We start from the raw sequence: 21,383 nt of genomic DNA, 5'->3' as shown, positions 1-21,383 counted from the left end.
GGAAATCAACACCCAGACCCTATTTCAGCTTAAACCTGGCAAAGGATCTCAGACCCTTTTAATTCATTGGGGACTCTTGGCTTGGAAAATAGGAGACAAAGGGGAAGGTTTATTTCCAATTGTTTTGGTTTTTTGAAAAAATGGTTTTAATTATTTGCAGATATGGTTGCCTGTTTTTGGTTTAATTAGAATTGAAGTTCAGTGTGTCTGGACGTCAGACCTTTAAAAACAACCCATAGTTGTCAAAGCTTCCCACCCGTCACTCTCCACCCTAACTAACATTCCATGGGGAGGCCTTCTCATTGCATTATTCAAGATCTTGTTGGTGTTCATGACCTTCACCCTGCCACTCGATTGTACAGAGAGTTAACAGGATTAGCCCTTTGCAACCAATTCAGTAAGAGGGACAATGGAAGACTAGTTTTGCATTGGACAAGATGTATCAATATCTGGCCACAGTAGTAGTATTAGGGTTCTGACACGCAGAAATATTCTAAGATCATGAAGAATAGGCCATTTGGACCCTCACATCGTCTTCACAAATGAATGCAATCATGACAGGTCCAACATTCTTCTTTTCTGCCTTTTCCCCCATAACTCTTGATTCCTTTACAGATTAGAAACCTATTTATGCCAGGACTCTGCCCCAAGGAGTCCTGAAACCTATCTCAACTATCTTAATGGAGATCTCCATATTCTGATACAATGCTTTCTGATTCTATACTCCCATTAGAGAAAACATCCTTTCAGCATTGACCCTGACCATTGCCAAGAATCGTATGCTTCGATGAGTAGGATCCCACCCTGTTAAACCTTTCCTTGGAAGACATCCCCTCCATCCAAAATTTGCATCATCCAAAGATTATTTAAAAATATTTTTCTTAAATACGTGATTAATATTCTTTAGTATTCTGGAAATAGTCTTGATGTGTCTTCAATAAATCGATTAAGACTTCCCTATTTTCATACTCCAACCACATCAAATTAGGACTCTTCCCAATTTATACTCCAACCCCATTCCATTTGACGTCCATATTACCTGTTGAACTTGCAAGCTAGCTTTGATTCATGACCATTTCAGCAGCTTTCTGCAATTTCTATTTAACGATCAGACTCATCGTTATACAGCAAGGCAACAGACCCATTGATCCAACTTGTCCATGCCGACCTAGTTGTCTACTTGAGCTAGTCCCATATGCCACGTTGTCTTCCTGAACTAACCTGTATACCTGTAAAGGAAACCAGAACATCCAAGGGAAATCAAGCAGCCACAGCACAAAAGTAATATTTTCTCTTCAGGATATTTTTAAGAGTTCAATGAAGGGAACATAATCTAAGCCAGTTTTCTCACATCTTATTTACTGTTTAAATGCAGACAATTCAAGCAAAAAACAGCTGAAAGTCAAGCAAGTCAGTGAGGGAAGAAATAGCCACTGTGCCAAATTTCAAGAATAGGATTATTAAACAAACTGAAAGAACATGTAATTACAGGCAACAATAATAATCTATCAAAGATGAAGGAAGTTACCTGCAAAAGCTTGAAAATGCTGAGCATTTTGAAAGTGATACAAGGTATAGTGATCTATTAGAGAGCTGAAAACTATGGTTTAAGTGTCATTGCTTGTCAACTAATTGTCAGGAGCCACAATAGAAGGGACACCAGTCTTTGTTCATTTGGGAGCAGACATGCTTCTTTGAACACTGCAGAATATTGTTGTATCATGACATTCGAGACCGAAAATAATTTATCTTACAGCCAAAACTTTGAACATTTCCAAATGCTTTCATTTGAAATACGGAAGATTTTACAGATGTTACTTTCATTCAAGGGGACAATATTATTTAAAAAACTAACAAATTTTAATCCCAAATAAATGGAATCCTTCCATGTTATTACTTGACATTAAATCAAATATTTTTAATGTTAAAACAGTGCTGGGGGTACTCTGCGGGTCAGGTAGCATCTGTGCAGGTATGAACAAACAACATTTCGGGTCGGGACCCTTCATTAGACTTAACAGAGTTTAACATCTGCAGTTTCTTACTTTTCAACTTCTAATAACCAATAGCTCAAATTACACGACATTGTTCTAGGTTAAGTATTTCATTTTTAATAATGGAATGGAATACTTTGTCACATGTGATTAGACAGTGAAATTCTTTGCTTGCATACCCAATGTATACAAATAGCAGCCACCTACGGTGCTGAAAATTTACAAAGCACTAAAACTTACAATCAGAAAGAACTTCATAGGCTTCTGAAAGTTGTTTAAATTTTGATTCAGCCTCATCCTTGTTGTCAGGATTCTTATCAGGGTGCCATTTCAGTGCCATTTTGCGATATCTATTGAAAAATGTGCGCAATTTTTAACTTTAAAAGTAGTCTAAACATTGTCATAAAGCATCTACACAGTCTAAACATAATTTGTCATAAAGGGTCGATGCATAATACACTTTGCAGTCAATATACAACTTAACTAGCAGATAAATAAAATGCACTACACACAATAGTAGGACGCAAATTTATTTAAAATTGTAGAACCTGCTTTAGTTGTCTTACTGCAGCAGCCATTCTTAGAATGCATTGCACAATTTTCAGTCAGAAATGAGTGGATGCTTACATTTGCTAATCACTGCAATTACCATAACCAAAGTAGTTTACCTGCTGCAATGAATAATTTCTTGTAGGGTAACTTGCATCGGAGACAGCAATGCAATTTTACTATATTGTTACTGCAGGCTTTTATGACAGATGTTTATTAGAAAATCTAGCAATTTACCCATACCCATTAGAGTTTTGATTGCTCCAATCAGCAATGCTGCTAAAATAGATATTTTGTTGCAGGCTGGCACAATGTTTGCTTTGGGGCTTTGGTCTGGCTGCAGTCAAAAGGCAAATAAATAGCAGTCAATGATTGGCAATGGAAACTAGTTAACAGCAAACAAAACTTTAGTAAATGTAATTCTGCTTTGTAATAACATAAAACAGGCTAAGATTTCTACAACATGATAAAATGTTGGCCAGTTGCCCTGCACAAGACAAGACATGTAAACCAAACACATAAAATAATGGAATTCAGTGTATAAAGAAGTGGGACCAAAATACATACAATTTCTGCATTTTAGAATGCAACATCCTGCTTTTACACTTTCAAGCAGAATCTCAGCAAATCTGAAAGCCATAATCAGTTACAGGAACAATACAAAGAGACTAATTACCCTAACACGAACAGCCGGAAAGGAATGGGAATAAAGACCAATGCTAGGTAAAGGGAAAGAAGAATTAGTCATTTGTTCTCATAAAAATGTTGATTGATGCTCCCTGTCAAAAAGGAATTGCCAATGTTAGAGGCATGACTCTTGCAGCTGTAGTGAATGGAATGTTATGCCCCTGTCCCACTTAGGAAACCTGAACAGAAACCTCTGGAGATCTTGCGCCCCACCCAAGGTTTCCATGAGGTTCCAGTCACTCTCCATGAGTCACCAGAGGTTTTGGTCACTTGCCTGGAAAGCCTCGACCGAAGGGGGAGAGAGGGGTGGGAGAGGGGGGGGGGGGGGGGAGAGGGGGGGGGGGGGGGGGGGGGGGGGGGGGGGGGGGGAGAGGTGGGGGGGCGGGGGGGAGAGAGAGGGTGGGGGGGGGGGGGGAGAGGGGGGGGGGGGGGGGGGGGGGAGAGAGGGGGGGGGGGGGGGGGGGGGGGGGGGGGGGGGGGGGGGAGAGAGGTGGGGGGGGGGGGGGAGAGAGGGGTGGGGGGGGGGGGGGGGGGGGGGGGGGGGGGGGGGGGGGGGAGAGGGGGGGGGGGGGGGGGGGTGGGGGGGGGGGGGGGGGGGGGGAGAGGGGGAGAGAGGGGGGGGGGCGAGAAGAGAGGTGAAGAAGAAGGAGTGGAGACAGTTTTAAGAAGTTTAATAAAGTTAGTGGCATTTTACCTTCCAGCGGATCTTCTAGGTCCTGAAAACCAAAGATCCGACAGGATCTTTGCTGCAAACTCCAATGAGGGAGCGACAATCAAATGCCAAATAATGTCATACACAAGAAAGGGTAGATGCTGGTTGACAAAAAGTGAATATAGTGCTGGAGTAACACAAAGACGCAGCAGAATTTTTGAAACGTCATCTCGTCACCCATTCCTTCTCTCCAGAGATGCTGCCCACGGTAGACCCACGAGTCACTACGGTAAACTCACGGGCTACTACGTTCTTACAACGAGTTTAAAAGTTTAAAATTTTTACTTCAAGAGTAAATTTGACTCGTGGAAATCTTTCATCATGTTGAAAGATTTTCACGAGTTAGCAAGTTTACCAATTACCTGCCGTTAGCGTTACAAGTTCCGACGATCCCACTACGTTAATTCTACGTGATTACCACGAGTTTGATTTGTTTTAAACTCGGGATCACTCGTGGGTGGACTCGCACCGTGAGACAGGGGTTTAACCACAGGTAAGCAAAGTTCAATGATTTTAGGGAATTGACGTTGGTAGAATAGACAAGAAGGAACTGCAGATGCTGGAAAATCAAAGGTAGACAAAATTGTTGGAGAAACTCAGCGGGTGCCACAGCATCTATGGAGCGAAGGAAATAGGCAACGTTTCGGGCCGAAACTCTTCCTTTAGTAGAATGGAAATGTTGATAATGGGTGCAATTAGAGAAAGGGAAGAGTTTACAGAAAACCCAGGCACATTCTTGAAGTAAAAAAGGCTGGGGAAAAAAAGTAAAATCCTGTCTTATCCATTTAGGCTTCAAATAGCTTCTCATCTAACTGAGCAAGAATAGATCTTGTTTTTCTCACCAACCTACACATTGCGAATATTCTCCAACCTGCCACAACCAGACATATCTTCCCCTCCACATTTGTTTTTCTTCATTTGTTTTTATCCACCAAAATGCCCTCACTTTCTCTTGGAAGTTTCACATGAGCTGCAGGAAATAGGGATATCACACCTATTACATCTTCACTTCTCATCGTCCAGGGGCCCCAACATCCCTCCCAGATGAAGCAGTGACCCATTTTTGTTCCAATCCAGTACACTGCGTTTGATACTCACGATGGTCTCTCTAATGGAAAAACCAAATACAGGTTCTGCAAACATGCAGAACACCAGCATCTGCCCACAAGTATCTCACAGCCTCCAATTATCTGTTACTTACATTTCCTGGTAATCTAAAAACAAAAACTGGGTGCTGCAAATCAAATAAATAAATAATTGTGATTTCTCCTCAAAATTGGTCAGAAATTTCCATTCACTCCATGTGACAGCAAGAACAATTGAACAAAGGCAAAAGCATTAACATCCTGTATTTAGAACTTAAATACATGGTCTCTAGAATTAGCCATATCTCCAGACGAATAGCTCCACAAGAGCTACAACATTGCCAAAACTGCCCAAATGTGTTCCGTTCATATAAAGTAGCACTTGTTCTCAGCCCATTTTGGGTTTTGCCAGGAATACTCTGCTCCAGACCCAAACCTTGGTTCATGAGTGTAGAATTGGATGAACAAGCACCTTGACATGAAAATGGGATCTGAGATTATCAATGAACAATGGTGGAATGGAATACAATATACATCAAGGAGAAACACCCTGATATGTAGTCATTACTCATGTTTATGGTGGTTACATCAGCCTGACCCCAGTATCACTACAGGTGTTCCTAATAGTAGTTCAACTGTGTATGATCCTTCCTGATGACTGCACAACTCAACAACATTAACAAATGAAACAACCCATGCCTATGTGTATAGCCTGACCTAAACGACAATAGGCATGTTTGAGAGGCATGTTTGGCCCACTTACCTCAAATAAACTCAAATCTGATTAGTAAGACATATTTGCCTTTAACAAATCCACACACTGACCTATTTGTTAATTTAAACTTCTGGTTATACTTCCCCACAGCTTTCAAGCTGTCCCCTTTTACTTTATTTGCATGATGATGACGTATTTGCACTTCTCTAGTTCACTGATATCTAGGAAAGACTGGAAAATGATGAACAGCCATTTGACAATTTTAAATCTTGTTTTACCAGCTGCATCTTAAACACTGCAGTTGATTAGTTTTCATTCCATCCATCATTTGACAGCATACACATTCTTGGTAAAAAGAGAATGTTTCAATAAAAAGGAGGTAGCACTGATAAAATGCTCCTTAATATTCCAGCCCATTCCATTTGTGCCTCTAGACACAAATCTTCTTTATCATTGTCGCTCAGGATCAAGGACTTGTTTTTTTTATTTTTATTTTATGGGATTTTAGGATCATAATAAGAAGGATGTGGAAACTAGACTCTTTCATAGACGAGGCAAGAGCTGCATAGAGTGCTTGAGATTTTGCACTCTTTCCTCAGTTTACATAGGCCATGAACATTAATGGGCCAGACTCCCAAATACGAGTAAGGATGTTGCATTTCTTTCGAGGCATCGAGCACACCCTTGAATTAGGTATGTTACAAAACCTACCTGAATCGTGGCTGAGCATCTGCCCTACCCCGTGTGCGCGATTTTGGCGCTGTTTAGAGGGGGCGGGTTTAAAACGCGACTTTTACTAGGCTGTTGCAATCGAAAATGTTCAGCCTAGTAAATCATTAACGGAAAATCGCTGAAAGACCCCGTCGCAAAAGGTATTATTAGTTTTTATGGCCTTGTATAATAGTTATAGTAGTTTAAAAATCACTCTCTAAACTCGCAACCTCTCGCAGCCCCAGGGTTTTATAAAGCAAACAATTAAAGGTATGTACCTTATTTTTACATTAAATAGGGCTTCTTAAGAACCCTGTATATAAAGTTTTCTATAGCGAGTAGTTCATTTTGGGCTCTTTATATCCCGCAGTATTTTTCTGGGCACTTGAGGGCACAAATCCAGCGTAATGTGAACGTTCTAAACCAGCGCGTTCACAGGAACCCACTAGAAAGCAGATTTAAATTGACTTTAATTTACAGCAATTGAACACTAAATTCCTTCCATTTGGCCTATAAATTTATGTAAATGAGATTTAAAAATCATGTTTTATTGTGAATTATTTGTGAATATTATTTGGACACTTGGGCTATTTAAAAATGTTAATCATTTATTAAGAAATGGATAGATGTTTAGATCTAGTAATTGAAGTTTGAAATTAGCTGCAATTGGGTAACTAACTAATTATATGCTTTAATTTCAGGTCATCCAAGTAAGATTATTTTATATTTGTTTCAGAATGCTTCAATCTATGATAACTGAAAATTTCATTCAGTTCTCTTAATTTTTAAGAAGGTTATGGGCTTTTGACTGGCCACGATCACAGCTTTTTTGTTATGTCCATAGAAAATCAATAGGGAACAAGATGCTAATTTCCGAGTACGAAAATGGCCATAACTTTTTTATTACTTGAGATATGAAAGTGAATTAGGTGTCAAATTAAACTTATTGTTATGCTTTATCTGATGGGATAAATTGCAGACTTGATTTTTTAAAATCTCAAAATTTTGTAACATTGCTACTTGAATCTTTCCCTCTGTCCACCTGGTAACTTAATCCTGCAAGAGAGCTTGGAATTGAGGATTTGGTTTGAGTGTCTGGTGTCAGGCATGCAAAAGGGCTTCAATGTTCGAAACATTGGCATTGACTGAATGAATGAATGAATGAATGAATACATCCATTGCATCTCCTCCAGTAAAAAATACAAATATGACAACCATTGACACATATGTACACTTATTAGTAAAAATAATAAATAAGTATTTAAAAATAATTTTAAAAGAATGTTGCATTTCTTGGAATTACATTTTGCTTCCCCAGTGTTCTCTGTTGGAATTAAGCTCTTTTATCGCACATGGGTAGAAACTATTTTTTAGTCTACAGAGAGCCTTCAGAGACCTGAATCGCCTCCCAGAGGGTAGCAGAGTGAAAAGGTGGTTGGCAGGGTGGGATGTGTCCTGCTTGATGTTTGTGGCCCGGCGCAAGCATCAGGCACTATATATATCATCCAAGGAGGGCAGTTGAGCGTTTGTAATGCTCTGTGCCGTTTTTATAACTCTCTGCAACGCCCTCCTCTCAGCCACAGTGCAGCTAGCAAACCACACCAGGATTCCATAGGAGAGGATACTTTCCACGGCGCATCGGTAGAAGGTCAGCAGCAGCGGCTGTGAGACGTTTGCTCTCCGCAGAGACCTCAGGAAATACAGCCGCTGCTGTGACTTCTTCACGAGAGGGACGGTGTTCATTTGCCATTTGAGGTCCTGGGAGATGTTTATTCCCAGGAACTTAAAGCCAGTGACTCTCTCCACCATGTCTCCTTGGTTCACTTCTTTACGGAGACAGCATTGACGTGTGCCAGTCCTTCAGGTCCATCACCCCAAATAACCAATATCTCCTCCTGTGACAGTCAATAACTCAGACAGAAACTATTAGGAAAGAACTGCTGATGCTGGTTTAAATCGAAGCTCGATACAAAATGCTGGAATAAGTATAGGGCCTGTCCCACGAGCATGCGACTACATGCGGCAAGCTCGACCTAACGTGGTCGCTCGAGCCGTACGGTCTTGCGGGGCCAGTCCCACTTCGATCACCGGAGCCGTATGGAGTTGTGCGGAGCTGGTCCCGACATTGCGCGAGGCTCCGAAAAACTGACCGTGTTCAAAAATCCTCGGGGCAACGGCAGCCGACTCGACGCCGTACGCACCGCCTCGATGGGCCTGTGCAGCGTCTTGGCTCACTCGACCTCCGCGCGGCCCCCACTTCCGGTTTGGTCGCGCTCGCCGCATACAGGCGCATGCTGGTGGGACCAGCCCTGTACTGGGATCACTCGACCTCCGCGCAGCCCCCGCTTCCGGTTTGGTCGTGCTTGCCGCATGTAGGTCGCCTACTTGTGGGACAGGCCCTTAAGTAAGTTTATTAGCCAAGTATTCACATATAAGGAATTTGCCTTGGTGGTCCGGCCACAAGTAACAACATGACATACAGTAACAGTTACGAATGACTCAGAAAACACTAAACATTAATAATAATAAAACATTAATAATCAAACACCATTGATCAAGCATGTGAACCAACAAACTGCCAGATCAATGGGAGACTACAGATTTTTGGCTGTTGAGTAGAACAACTACTCGTGGATAAAAACTGTTTTTATGTCGGGCTGTGGCAGCTTTGGCAATCCAGGGTCGCCTTCCAGAGGGAAGTGATTCAAAGGGTTTGTGGCCAGGGTGAGAGGGGTCAGAAATGATCTTGCCCGCTCACTTCCTGGCCCTTGCAGTGCACAGTTCATCAATGGAGGGAAGGTTGCAGCCAATAACCTTCTCTGCAGATCGGACAATTCGCTGCAGCCTCCAGGTGTCGTGCTTGGTGGCTGAGCCAAACCAGACCATGATGGAGAACAGACTCTACGATGGCCGTGTAGAATTGGACCATCATTGCCTGTGGCAGATTGTGCTTCCTCAGCTGCCGTAGGAAGTACATCCTCTGTTGTGCCTTTTTGACTGTGGAGTCAATGGTAGCCCCCCACTTAAGGTCCTTGGAGATGATGGTTCCCAGGAACTTCAAACTCCACAGATGTGACTGTGGTGTTGTTGATGGTGAGTGGGGTGAGGGGAGGGGAAGCTCTCCCAAAGTCAGTGGGACAGGCAGCATCCCTGGAGAGAATGAATGGGTGACATTTTGGGTCAAGACCCTTCTTCAAACTGATGTCAGTGGAGTGGGCGGGACAAGGATAAAATGCGGTCGAAGACAGTAAGACTGGTGGGAGAACTGGGAAGGGAGAGGTGAAGGAGAGCCAAAACAAGGGCTACTTGAAGTTAGAGAAGTCAATGTTCATACCGCTGCGATGCAAGCTACCCAAGCAAAATATGAGGTGCTGTTCCTCCAATTTGCACTCGGCCTCACTCAGACAATTGAGGAGGCCCAGGACAGAAAGGTCATTGGGAATGGGAGGGGGAATTAAATTGCTGAGCAAGCGGGAGATCAGGTAGATTTAGGCGGACTGGGCGGAGGTGTTCAGCGAAACGAACGCCGAGCTTGCGTTTGGTCTCGCTGATATACACGAGTCAACACCTGGAACAGCGGATACAATAGATGCGGTTGGAGGAGGTGCAAGTGAACCTCTGCATGACATGAAAAGACTGTCGGGATCCTTGGACGGAGTCGAGGGCGGAGGTAAAGGGATATGTGTTGCATCTCCTGCGGTTGCAGGGGAAAGTACCAGGGGAGGGAGGGGGAAGGGACAAGTTGTCCGCGGAGTTGCGGAGGGAACGGTCTCTGCAGAAAGCAGAAAGGGATGGAGATGGGAAGATGTGTCTAGCAGTGGGATCCTGTTGGAGGTGGTGAAAATGTCAGAGCATTATGTGCTGTATGGGGTGGAAGGTGAGGACAAGGACAAGCAAATGCTGGTTTACAAAAAAAGCCAAAGCGCGAGAGAACTCAGCAGGTCAGGCAGCATCTCTGGAGAAAATAGATGGATGACATATGGAGTTGGGATCCTTCTTCAGTCTGACTGGGTGGGGAGAGAAAGCTGTAGAAGACAGTGCTGGGTCGAAGGGCTGAACGGCCAACTCCTGCACCTATTGTCTAATGACAGGCAGGATAAAGCCTGGATACAGCTGAGGGAGATTTTCTGGTAGGCAGATGATTGGACAAGTCCAGAGATAAAGAGGAAAAAAAGGTGATAGATAAGGATTGAAGAGCTGAATATTGTGAAGCCAGATGGAGAAATGTGGGTGAAAAGGAGATTGGGTGAGTTTGTATGTTAATTACCTAAAATTGGAGAATTCAAGGTGGGGTGTAAGCTTTCCAAGCAAAATACATGATGATAGACAGAAAGACCAGTATGCGAAAGAGATGGGGAGTTAAAATGGTTAGCAACCAGAAGATTCAACGGGCCTCGGCAGACCGAGCGCAAGTGTTCGGCAAAACTGCAACTAAGTCTGTGCTTGGTCCCGCCTATGTAAAGGAGACCACATCAGGAACACACCGGATGCAGTAGATGAGGTATAGGGACAAGTGTTGCATCTTCTAGAGTTGCAGGGGAAAGTAACCTGGGAGGGAGTGGTTTGTGTGAACAAAGCAGTTGCTGAAAGAGTCGTTTCTGTTGAAGCACAAAATGGGTGGTGATGGAAAGCAGTATCTGGTAGTGGGATCACATTGGAATGGGTGGAAATGTCAGAATGTGCATTGATGTCTCAGCTCATTTACAATCTCTCGCCACAATGATTACCACCCCTACAAAAATCCTGTGCGAGAGGAGCTACCATAAAGTCTAATGGGGAACTGTGAAAACTAAAAAACAGAATTAAGTTCACACAAATCTTAGTAGTCAAGCTGCAGTATGCAGATGATATCTCCATTTGAATGACTTCACAGATCTAACTCTGGAACAAGAAATGCCATTCATTAACTCTTCCCTTTTGCAACTCTCTGCCCTGCTCGTCCGTTCTGAGCCATTCCTTCACGGCCTCTGGTGCTTTTCCCCAGCAACTGCAGGAGGCGCAACACTTGTTCTTATACTTCCTCTCTCAGCATCAAGGGACCTAAACACCATTTCAAGGAAAAGAACATATTCACATGCACTCCCCCCTACCTAGTCAACTGTATTTGGTGCTCCCAATATTGCTTCCTCATTGGTAAGAGGAAGCCCAAAACAATTTGCAAAGCATCTGAGCCATGTTCACAATGCAGAGCCCCAAGCCCCCAGGTGCATGATATTTCAGTTTATTTTTCCGCATCAACTTGTACCCTGTCCATCCTCAGCTTTCTTCAAAGTCAAGGTGAGCAACAAACTAGAGGAACATTATCTCGTATTCCACACAAGCAGTCAAAAACTCAAATAGTATGAAGACTGAATTTTCAAATTTCACGTAATGCCCTCCTCCAAAATGTTCTCTCTCCGACCAATTCTCCACCAGTAATTTGAATTTTATCACCTCTTTCCCCTACCTGGCTCCATAAGCCCATCATTCTACGCCTCCAAGGTTCATCAATTAACACTTCCTTCCTTTCTCTTTGCATTAGTTAACTCCCCTCCTGACGCAGGGCTTCGACCATTCCTTTCTACCCACAGAAAATGCTGCTTGACCCACTGAGTTTGTCCAATAGATTGTTTGTTGCTCCTATTCTAATCTACTCCTATTGTATAACAAAGCCCCCAAATAATAAAAAAATCAGACCAAGCCCCAGTAAACCATGGACCACGTATAGCAACTTAGAAGTCACTTTTCAGAGAAGGCAGGCACTATGAAATTCATTGCCTTTAATGAGCTAGTAAAATTGAGGTAAAGGATATTTCAGTCCACTGATGTGATATAAACCTTATGATCAATCAAACAGTAATAATACATGCCCAACTGCATGCTTCTGAATTACCTATAGCAACCCCTTCAAGATACTCATTTTAACTCCATATGTCATGCTACCTCCTTCAGCATATTAAAACGTTCCCTTCATCATCATCCAGGAACAACCGACGCTGGGGAAAACGACACTTAAGAAATTAATTTACAATTTTACTTGCCCAGCTTTAAGACCAATTATCCAATTTGATCCTCATCCACACAAGTTGGTCAATAGACAATAGATGTAGGAGTAGGCCATTTGGCCCTTCAGACCAGCACCGTAGTGTGATCATGGCTGATCATCCCCAATCAGTACCCCGTTCCTGCCTTCTCCCCATATCCCCTGACTCCGCTATTTTTAAGAGCCCTATCCAGCTCTCTCTTGAAAGTATCCAGAGAACCTGCCTCCACCGCCCTCTGAGGCAGAGAATTCCACAGGCTCACCACTCTCTGTGAGAAAAAGTGTTTCCTCGTCTCCGTTCTAAACGGCTTATTCCTTATTCTTAAACTGAGGCCCCTGGTTCTGGACTCCCCCAACATCGGGAACATGTTTCCTGCCTTTCGTATCTCAGAAATGTGATGTCTCATTAGTTAAATGCAACTCTAAATTACCCCTAGTGTAGGAAGGGTAGAATCTATGTGGTCGATTATGGGAGTGCAGGATGAATAAAATAGGTCAAGTAAGAATTAGCACAAATAACAGGAAGTTTATACGGACTCTGAGCAGAGGGCCAGTTTCCCGTGCTGCACCATCTCCAAATCCAAACATGGATTCATGTGGATTAACATGGAGCAACACTGATTTCAGTCAATACAGTGCATTCAGAAATTATTCAGACCCCTTCACTTTTTCTTCATTTTGTTTGGTTACAAGCCTTATTCTAAAATGGATTAAATTCTCTTTTTTTTTTTATCATCGATCTACACTCAATGCCCCACAATAAAAAAGTGAAAACAGGTGTTTAGAAATTTTTGAAAGTAATTAAAAATAAATAACTGAAATATCACATTTAAACAAGTATTCAGACCCTTTACTCAGTACTTTGTTGAGGCACCTTTGGCATCGATTACAGCCTCAGGTCTTCGTGGGTATGACGCTACAAGCTTGGTACACCTGTATTTGAGTAATTTCTCCCATTCTTCTCTGCAGATCCTCTCAAGCTCTGTCAGGTTGGATGGGGAGCATTGATACATAGTTACTTTCAGGTCCCTCCAGAGATGTTCGATCAGGTTCAAGTTCGGGATCTGGCTGGGCCACTCAAAGACATTCACAGACTTGTCACGAAGCCACTCCTGCATTGTCTTGGCTGTGTGCTTAGGGTTGTTGTCCTGTTGGAAGGTGAACCTCAGCCCCAGTCTGAGGTCCTGAATGCTCTGGAGCAGGTTTTCATCAAGGAACTCTCTGTACTTTGTTCCGCTCATCGTTCCCTCGATCTTGACTCATCTCCCAGTTCCTGCCGCTGAAAAACATCCCTACAGCATGATGTTGCCACCACCATGCTTCACTGCGGGTATGGCATTGGCCAGGTGATGAGCGATGACCGATTTCATTTAGATGCGATGCTTGCCATTCAGGTCAAAGAGTTCAATCTTGGTTTCATCAGACCAGAGAATCTTGTTTCTCCTGGTCTGAGAGTCTTTTAGGTGCCTTTTGGCAAACTCCAAGCGGGCTGTCATGTGCCTTTTACTGAGGAGTGGCTTCTGTCTGGCCACTCTACCATAAAGGTCTGATTGGTGGAGTGCTGCAGATATAGTTGTCCTTCTGGAAGATTCTCCCATCTCCACAGAGGAACTCTGGAGCTCTGTCAGAGTGACCGTCTGGTTCTCGGTCATCTCCGACCAAGGCCTTTCTCCCGATTGCTCAGTTTGGCCTCGCAGCCAGCTCTATGAAGAGTCCTGGTGGTTCTAAAGTTCGTCCATTTAAGAATGATGGAGGCCGCTATGCTCTTCGGGACCTGCAATGCTGCAGAAATTGTTTTATACCCTTTCCCAGATCTGTGTCTCAACACAATCCCGTCTCGGAGGTCTACGGACAATTCCTTCATCTTCATGGCTTGGATTTGGCTCTGACATCCACTGTCAACTGTGGGACCTTATATAGACAGGTGTGCGCATTTCCAAAACATGTCCAATCTGTTTAATTTACCACTGGTGGACTCCAATCAAGTTGCAGAAACATCAAGGATAATCAGTGGAAAGAGGATGAACCCAACTCAATTTTGAGTGTCACAGCAAAGGGTCGGAATACTTAAGTAAATATGATATTTCAGTTATTTATTTTTAATTATTTTGCAAAAATGTCTAAACACCTGTTTTCGCTTCTTCATTCTGAGGTATTGATGATAAAAAAAAAGAATTTAACCCATTTTAAAATAAGACTAATGAAACAAAATGTGGAAAAACTGAAGGAGTTCGAGTACTTTCTGAATGCACTGTATGTGTCATCATGGTTATCAATAAGGTCGCAATTGCTGCAGTAGAAATCTAACACTGTCCCGCATCAGCCATGCCGTAATGGAAGCAAATGGTTAGTAGTGAAGACTCCTCTTCCCGATTGGGCCAGTGCTATAACACAATAATCAGTGCTGGGACCCTTGATGTTTGTGATGTGTTTTAACTTAGATATCAATATAATAGGTGTGATTAATAAGTTTGCAGATATCAGAAATTTAAGTTGTTGTAGACAGTGAGAACAATCGTCTGAGGCTACAGCATGATATTGACATGGGCAATGATGCACTTGGGAAGGTAAAATAACAGTAGGAACTAGACAATGAATCCCAGGCCCCTAAGAAAATGAACAGTAGGACCTCGAGCTTCATGTTCAGTCTCTTGTAGATGGCAGCAAGATGAAGGAGCTAGTTGTCGTCTTCAGGAGCTTGTTGGAGTACATGCCCACTCAGCATCAATGGTCCGAAGTGATAATAGTTGCAACCTTCAGGTTCCTTGGAGTAAACATTACCAATGATCCGTTATGAATCAACCACATTGAAGCGACAGGCAAGAAGCTAACCAATGCCTCCATCTCCTCAGGAGACTGAAAAAAAAATCAACACAGTTCCAATAACTTCCACAAGATCAGCATCTTCTTATCTTATCAGGCTTCTGAACTCTCCTTTCCATTTGCTAGGGTGTGGTCCAATTCTCCCCAACCTCATTGCAGCCCTTGAACTTTATATCTGGAACAATTGCACTATAACGCTGATAATTTTATTCTGCATGCTATCCAAACAAATAAGATACAATACATAAAGAAAATCAAACGAAACTGAAAAAACAAAAGGTAGAGCAAAGGGAAATATAACGTTTTTCACTGTACTTTGGTACACATGACAATAAAACCTAAACATAAAGGTGGTAAAAATAGCACATAGCATGTCAGGCTTCATCAGCCGTGACAAAGAATACAAGACTTAAAACATAATTTTATAATTTTACCAAACATTCATCAGGTCACACCTGGACATTGGGCAGTTTTGACCACCACACAATAGGAAAATTATGACGGCCTGAACAAGTGACAGAAGATCAAGAGGATATTTAGAAACAAAATAAAAAATATTTAGCTCACTTTCAGGATGGCATTAAATTATCATCATATTGCATAGAATAGTACAGCAAAGGTTCAGACCTTGGAAGACACAATGTTTGCGCCAAACATTTCAAGTTGATCTCATCTCAAACTGAAAATAGACACAAAATGTTGAAGTAACTCAGGGAGCGGGACATGCAGCATCTCTGGAGAGAAAGAATGGGTGACGTTTTGCGTCAAGACCCTACTTCAGACAGAATAACGGGAAAGGGAAACAAGAGACATAGACAGTGATGTAGAGCCATATGGAACAAATGAATGAAAGATATGCAAAAAAAGTAACTATGATAAAGGAAACCGGCCATTGTTAGCAGTGGCCCAGGTGACAACAAATTTAGACAATGAGACTCAACAACACGACTTTGAAGCTGTTATGACTTGGGTGTGGGAGGGATGGAGAGAAGGGGGGGGGGATGCAAGTGTTACTCATCTTAAACTGATCTCACTTGCATGTACACAATACATATTCCCCTATTCCTTGCACTTCCATGTGCCTATCTAAAAGCCTCTTAAATGCCACGATATTAAGAAACAAATTGTCATTTCTATTTTTATATGTTGCAAAATTAGCCAATTGTATTCTAAAAAATTGCAATACCCTTTGTCTGAAATAGGACAAATAATTAGAAAGGCAAATTATTTGTTAGCGTGTGCCATAAGAAACAATATTTACTGCAGATAATCAAGGCTCTGAACCTACAAACAACAGTGTTTTGGCCTGCTTAACCAAATAAATTTGCTTTCAAATGGGTACGTAAAAAAATAAGAAACCCAAAATACCATAACCATCCAATGAGAAAACAGTGGGTAAAGTCTTAATTCTGCAGTCCAATGAGAAGTCAGCTAATATATTCTTAATTCTTAAGACGCCTTGTTGGAGTCCAGATATCAAAGATGCAGGGTGAGGAATTGCTCATTCAGAACTTGCTTGATGCTTACTTATCATGTAAATACTTGAAATTCAATGTCCAGAAAGCTTTTGATGTCTTGATGACATATGTTTTCTTTTAAAGCGTATGCCAAATCCACAGGGGAGAGGGGGACGACTTCAAAATGAAGCACAAGATTCAGAGAAATATACTAAATTGTGGAGGTAACTTAACAAGGCAGCACCTGCTTCATTTGAATAATGTTTATTAGAATGAGACGTCTGTTTTAAAGCAAAGATACAAAAAGGAAGAGGATGAAACAGTGAGAAAAAGGTTAATGAAACATTTACACAAGGAACCACTTTGTGCATTCTAAATACTTGCTTTATAACAGACTGAGCTGCTTTAACAATGTTAATATAAAATTAGCATACAATGTAGACTTACGACTTTTTAATTTCTTCCGGAGAAGCATTTTTGTGTACGCCTAATACCTGGTAGTAGTCCACCATCTTTAACGACTCAGTTCTTTAAGATGGAAAACCCTACAATGACAGAAGTTAAAGAAGTCAGAAGTTTTATTTCAGTAGTAATGTTTTTTTTCCCCAGCAGAAATAGGTTGACAAATTTTCGGCTATTTCCATATCATGCATCACTTCAAAAATCAATGGCAAAACCTAAATGTCTGTACAAATACCTGGTCATGTCAGCATAAATAACTGCTATCGTTTTGAAATATTTCAAGATTGGCATTTACTATTTTTCAAGCTGTTACCAACTTTATATTATGCAATGTAATTAATAATATTCGACTGAACAAAGATTAAGAATTTGACGTTGCATTGAAACAATGAATTCCAGTAATACTGAAAAATAGTTATGAAGGGAATTAGAGTAACATAGAATGCAGAAAGGAAGAGGAACAATCAACCTAAAGCATCATTTTACATTAAACTCTAATGCAAGACTAGAAAGGCAAGTTAAAGTTAAGTGCACTATTGAACAAAATCTCTTGGGCAAAGTAGAAGCACTAATTAATTAAGCAGCACTCAGTGATCAATAGACTAAACAAAAGATGAAACACCAGCAGTAAAAAATATTCACTCAAATCACACCTCAGCTTAACTTGACACGACAATGGCTGTACATTTTGTGACACAAATAATAGTCCTGTGGAATGTATTGAACTTGTTTGCTAACTAATTAACATCTGATACAAGTGTTTATTACTTTTCAAATGTATTAACCTTGGTGAACTCTGAAGTTGGGTCAATTACCAACAAATAATTATTTGTATATGCATCAATTGTGAACAGCTCAAGATTTGACTGCCACTATTAGAGGAAATACCAAATCTAATGTAAAGCAATAAGTTGCATCACTGCACCTTAAAAGTAAAAGATCAAAGTGCTCAAACATGATTGTGCCTGATGTATAGCAAGATGACTAAACTGTATGCAAAAAGGAATGTTACTGTACCCAAGCACATGACAATAAAGTGCCACTGAATCATACCCTTGCGTAATTTCTCCAGCACTTTTCCAAAATGAAACATCACAATATCACCAAAACAGAACGGATTTCCCGTGTGTTGATTGTGAAAATGCTGGGCACAACTACATATCTAACCAAGCAAAAATATGTAACCTTCCATCTATAACTTTCAAAAGTGGCACAATGCTCTTTGAAGTATTTTCTTTGAAAATGTAATGAGAAACCAAAGCGGCCTATAAAACTGCCTAGAATAGTTATTTATTTCAATGAATTATAACAATGATATCAAAATGTTAGGTGGTATGCTAGTATTAATTAGGGCGACTGGTTATGAAGTTTTCTTCATGACCATACATCTATTTTTAAATGATTGCTATGAATGAGAACGTCATAGGAAAACTAAGTGCCAAGGATGAAATTAGAACCGCAAGATATATTGTTCTATTTATAAAAAGTTTGCAAGAATTCAAGCATGTCAGATAACATTTTAGGGAAGTAAATGTACCAGAGAAAAATGCAACAGAACTCGGCATACTGCATACATGTTATTGGCCAGGCCTATGCAATGAAGCTTTCAATATTTGGTTCACATGTTATGAGCTCCCAGTTGTATACCCATTCAATAGTGTTAACTGAAATGCTTGCCAAACTAACAAGTTTGCCAGCATAAACAAGTGACACAAGAAGAATTTATTTTACCCTTCAAATGGATAGGGTCTGGAATAAACGGCAGGAGTAACCATGATAGCAGATTTAATTGTCATGTTCTGAAAATGGATGGATACATTTTTGAAAGGATATGGTGACAAGGGAGTGGAGTAATCAGCAGTCACAAATCTGATATTCAAGCAATTTTGTTTTATCTGCAACTGTCGGTAATGTTCTCCAAACCTCAAGCTCCTTTTGGCTGTACCATTATTCAGTGACATCAAGTCAAGTGGAGTGGAGATCATATGTACAACTATGGGGAGATACCAGTACACTAACCTTACGCTCAGCAGCATGACATGCGCATGGACTTAAGACTGCACAAAAACAAACAATACACAAATTCTGCAAGACAATTAAAAAAAAGAAACTCAAGACATTTGTGCAAAACACAATTAGAAAATCATGTAGCACAAGAGATGGTCTGTCCTGTAACATTGATGAGAAAATATGGGTTGTGCAGGTCAACGGCATGCAACTTCAGGCTTCTGGACCTTGATACCTGCCTTCTTGAAGCAGCACTTCATATAGATGCTTTAGATGGTGGGAGGGCTGTGCCTGTGATGGACTGGGCCAAACATCTTGCTTCAAATAATGCTTAAGCTCATGTTTTGGAAGGACTTGTGTTTATATTTGCAGATCTTTCTCATCCCGATGTATTAATACCATACCAAGCAGATCAGCATATCGCAGTAGGATAGTGTTATATTTTAGTTTCAAATTTTAATTTGTTGCAGCAGATTGTGGAGAAAATTCAATCAACTGCCTCGTGATTCAAACACTCAAAATAAGATTTTATTTGGATAGTTTAATTCAAATTAGATTTCATCTTTTGTAGAAATTTCAAAGGAATCAATTTTAATAATAAAATTGAATCACATGGTGGCCGATTCTAATTGCAATTGTTGTTTGAATTCAGATACCAGTTGTAGATCCTGGCACCAATCCAAAACTAATGTATTACAATACACATTCTATGCTGCAGGATGGACTACTTTACTACTTTGTACAGTAGATGCAGAGACAATCCTTGATCTAATGTGCTTTTGAAATAGCAGCCAGCCATTTGGCCTCTTACGCCTCCACCACCTTTCATTTAGGTTGTAACTGATCGCAATAGCCAACATGAAATTATCTGTAGAACTTTCATGTGTGAAACATAGAAATCCGAGATGGTGTCCCACACTACTGAAGCACAATTAAAATGTTTACCCTCATTTTTCAGATTTAGATTAAACCAAGCCTGTGAATGGAAATACACAAGTAAAATTGATGCCTCAAACATAAAAGGATGGAAAAAGGCAAGATAATAGATGGTGACCAACACCACTGTTGATTAAATGGGCAAAGGTTTATGCTTGGTACGATTTTATGACCAAATATTCCCCTACAATTAAAGTGAACAAATAAATTAAATTTCTAAAATAACGATTTAAGGGGTAAATGAACGTCATCTGGATTGGAATCAGAGAACAGTAACTGGACCGGCCCAATTCAGCCACACCTGCAATTTCCCAAGTCCCTCTAAAATTTCTAATCCACATCTGTCAGTGATTTTTAAATGTTGTAAATGTCTTAACCACTTTCTCCAGCTGCACATTCCACATTTCCACCACCTTTGTTCAGGGAAAAACTGCCCTTCAGATACTCTTATTCCACTCACTTTATGTTCATGTAATTGCACCTATCTCTGCCTTCCATGATTTTTACAAACCTCCGTCATCCCTCAGCCTTCATTTGTTCCAGGTAAAACAGTCCCAACCTGTCCAGTTCTCCCTCGACATCATGCCCTCCATACCTGAAATAGCCTTGTGAATCATTTCCACAACCTCTAGCTTAATCACATCCTCCATCAACATAATACTAAAAGTCTTCCGATGGTTTGTGTTTGTGCCCACGATGTGTCAGTGTCAATCTGGTTTTCCTACCTTCATCCAAAGGCCACAGCCTTCCCATTTTCACACATCCTACTCACATTTTCCCCGTGGTGGCTTTAAACATCTTCCCGTCGCATTCCTACCTATATTTCCGAAGTTATTAATCCATGACATTTTAAAAACAGCACCAAAAACTCACCCATTTCGGAAAAAAATCCAAATGGAGGGAGTGTGGACGTGGTAACTACCCTCCCTATCCTCTCCTCTCCTCACAATGAACTTGCAAGGCAGGACGGGACACTCTGGGAAGGAGGGGCACTCCAGCGCTCGCGGTGAACGAGGAGTGGCGACGGCTGCCAACGCCCGACACCTGGTGGGGAGGATGGTGCTGCGGGCCGAGCCCAAGGACTGGAGCCGACCCTGGTGCTGGAGCGGAATTGAGGGCCGAGCTCGGGGCTTGGGATGGAGCCGTGACCAGGGCCGAGAAAGAAGCCCCCCGCTGGAGCCAAGGACGAGCCTGGGACCGGGGTCAGGGACAAGCCCGGAGAT

The 21,383-nt window shown here is 41.5% G+C and overlaps 1 protein-coding gene across 4 annotated transcripts in view; it reads right to left on the bottom strand.

Moving 5' to 3' along the window:
- Window positions 1–21,383, bottom strand: part of dnajb6b (DnaJ heat shock protein family (Hsp40) member B6b) — an 87,249-nt gene that overhangs the window by 53,111 nt on the left and 12,755 nt on the right. For all 4 annotated transcript variants that reach the window (XM_055664518.1, XM_055664507.1, XM_055664498.1 and 1 more), the window contains exons 2-3: window positions 17,203–17,300; window positions 2,235–2,344 (exon numbers count right to left, since the gene is read on the bottom strand). In XM_055664518.1, the coding sequence (XP_055520493.1) occupies window positions 2,235–2,344; window positions 17,203–17,267 (175 nt within the window). In that variant the 5' untranslated portion in view covers window positions 17,268–17,300. The remainder of the gene's footprint in view (window positions 1–2,234; window positions 2,345–17,202; window positions 17,301–21,383) is intronic.

The sequence above is a fragment of the Leucoraja erinacea genome, chromosome 2 (assembly GCF_028641065.1).
Source record: "Leucoraja erinacea ecotype New England chromosome 2, Leri_hhj_1, whole genome shotgun sequence".
NCBI classification, from domain to species: Eukaryota; Metazoa; Chordata; class Chondrichthyes; order Rajiformes; family Rajidae; genus Leucoraja; species Leucoraja erinaceus.
The sequence above is the reverse complement of the archived record's forward strand: the minus strand, read 5'-3'. Positions and strand labels throughout refer to the sequence as shown.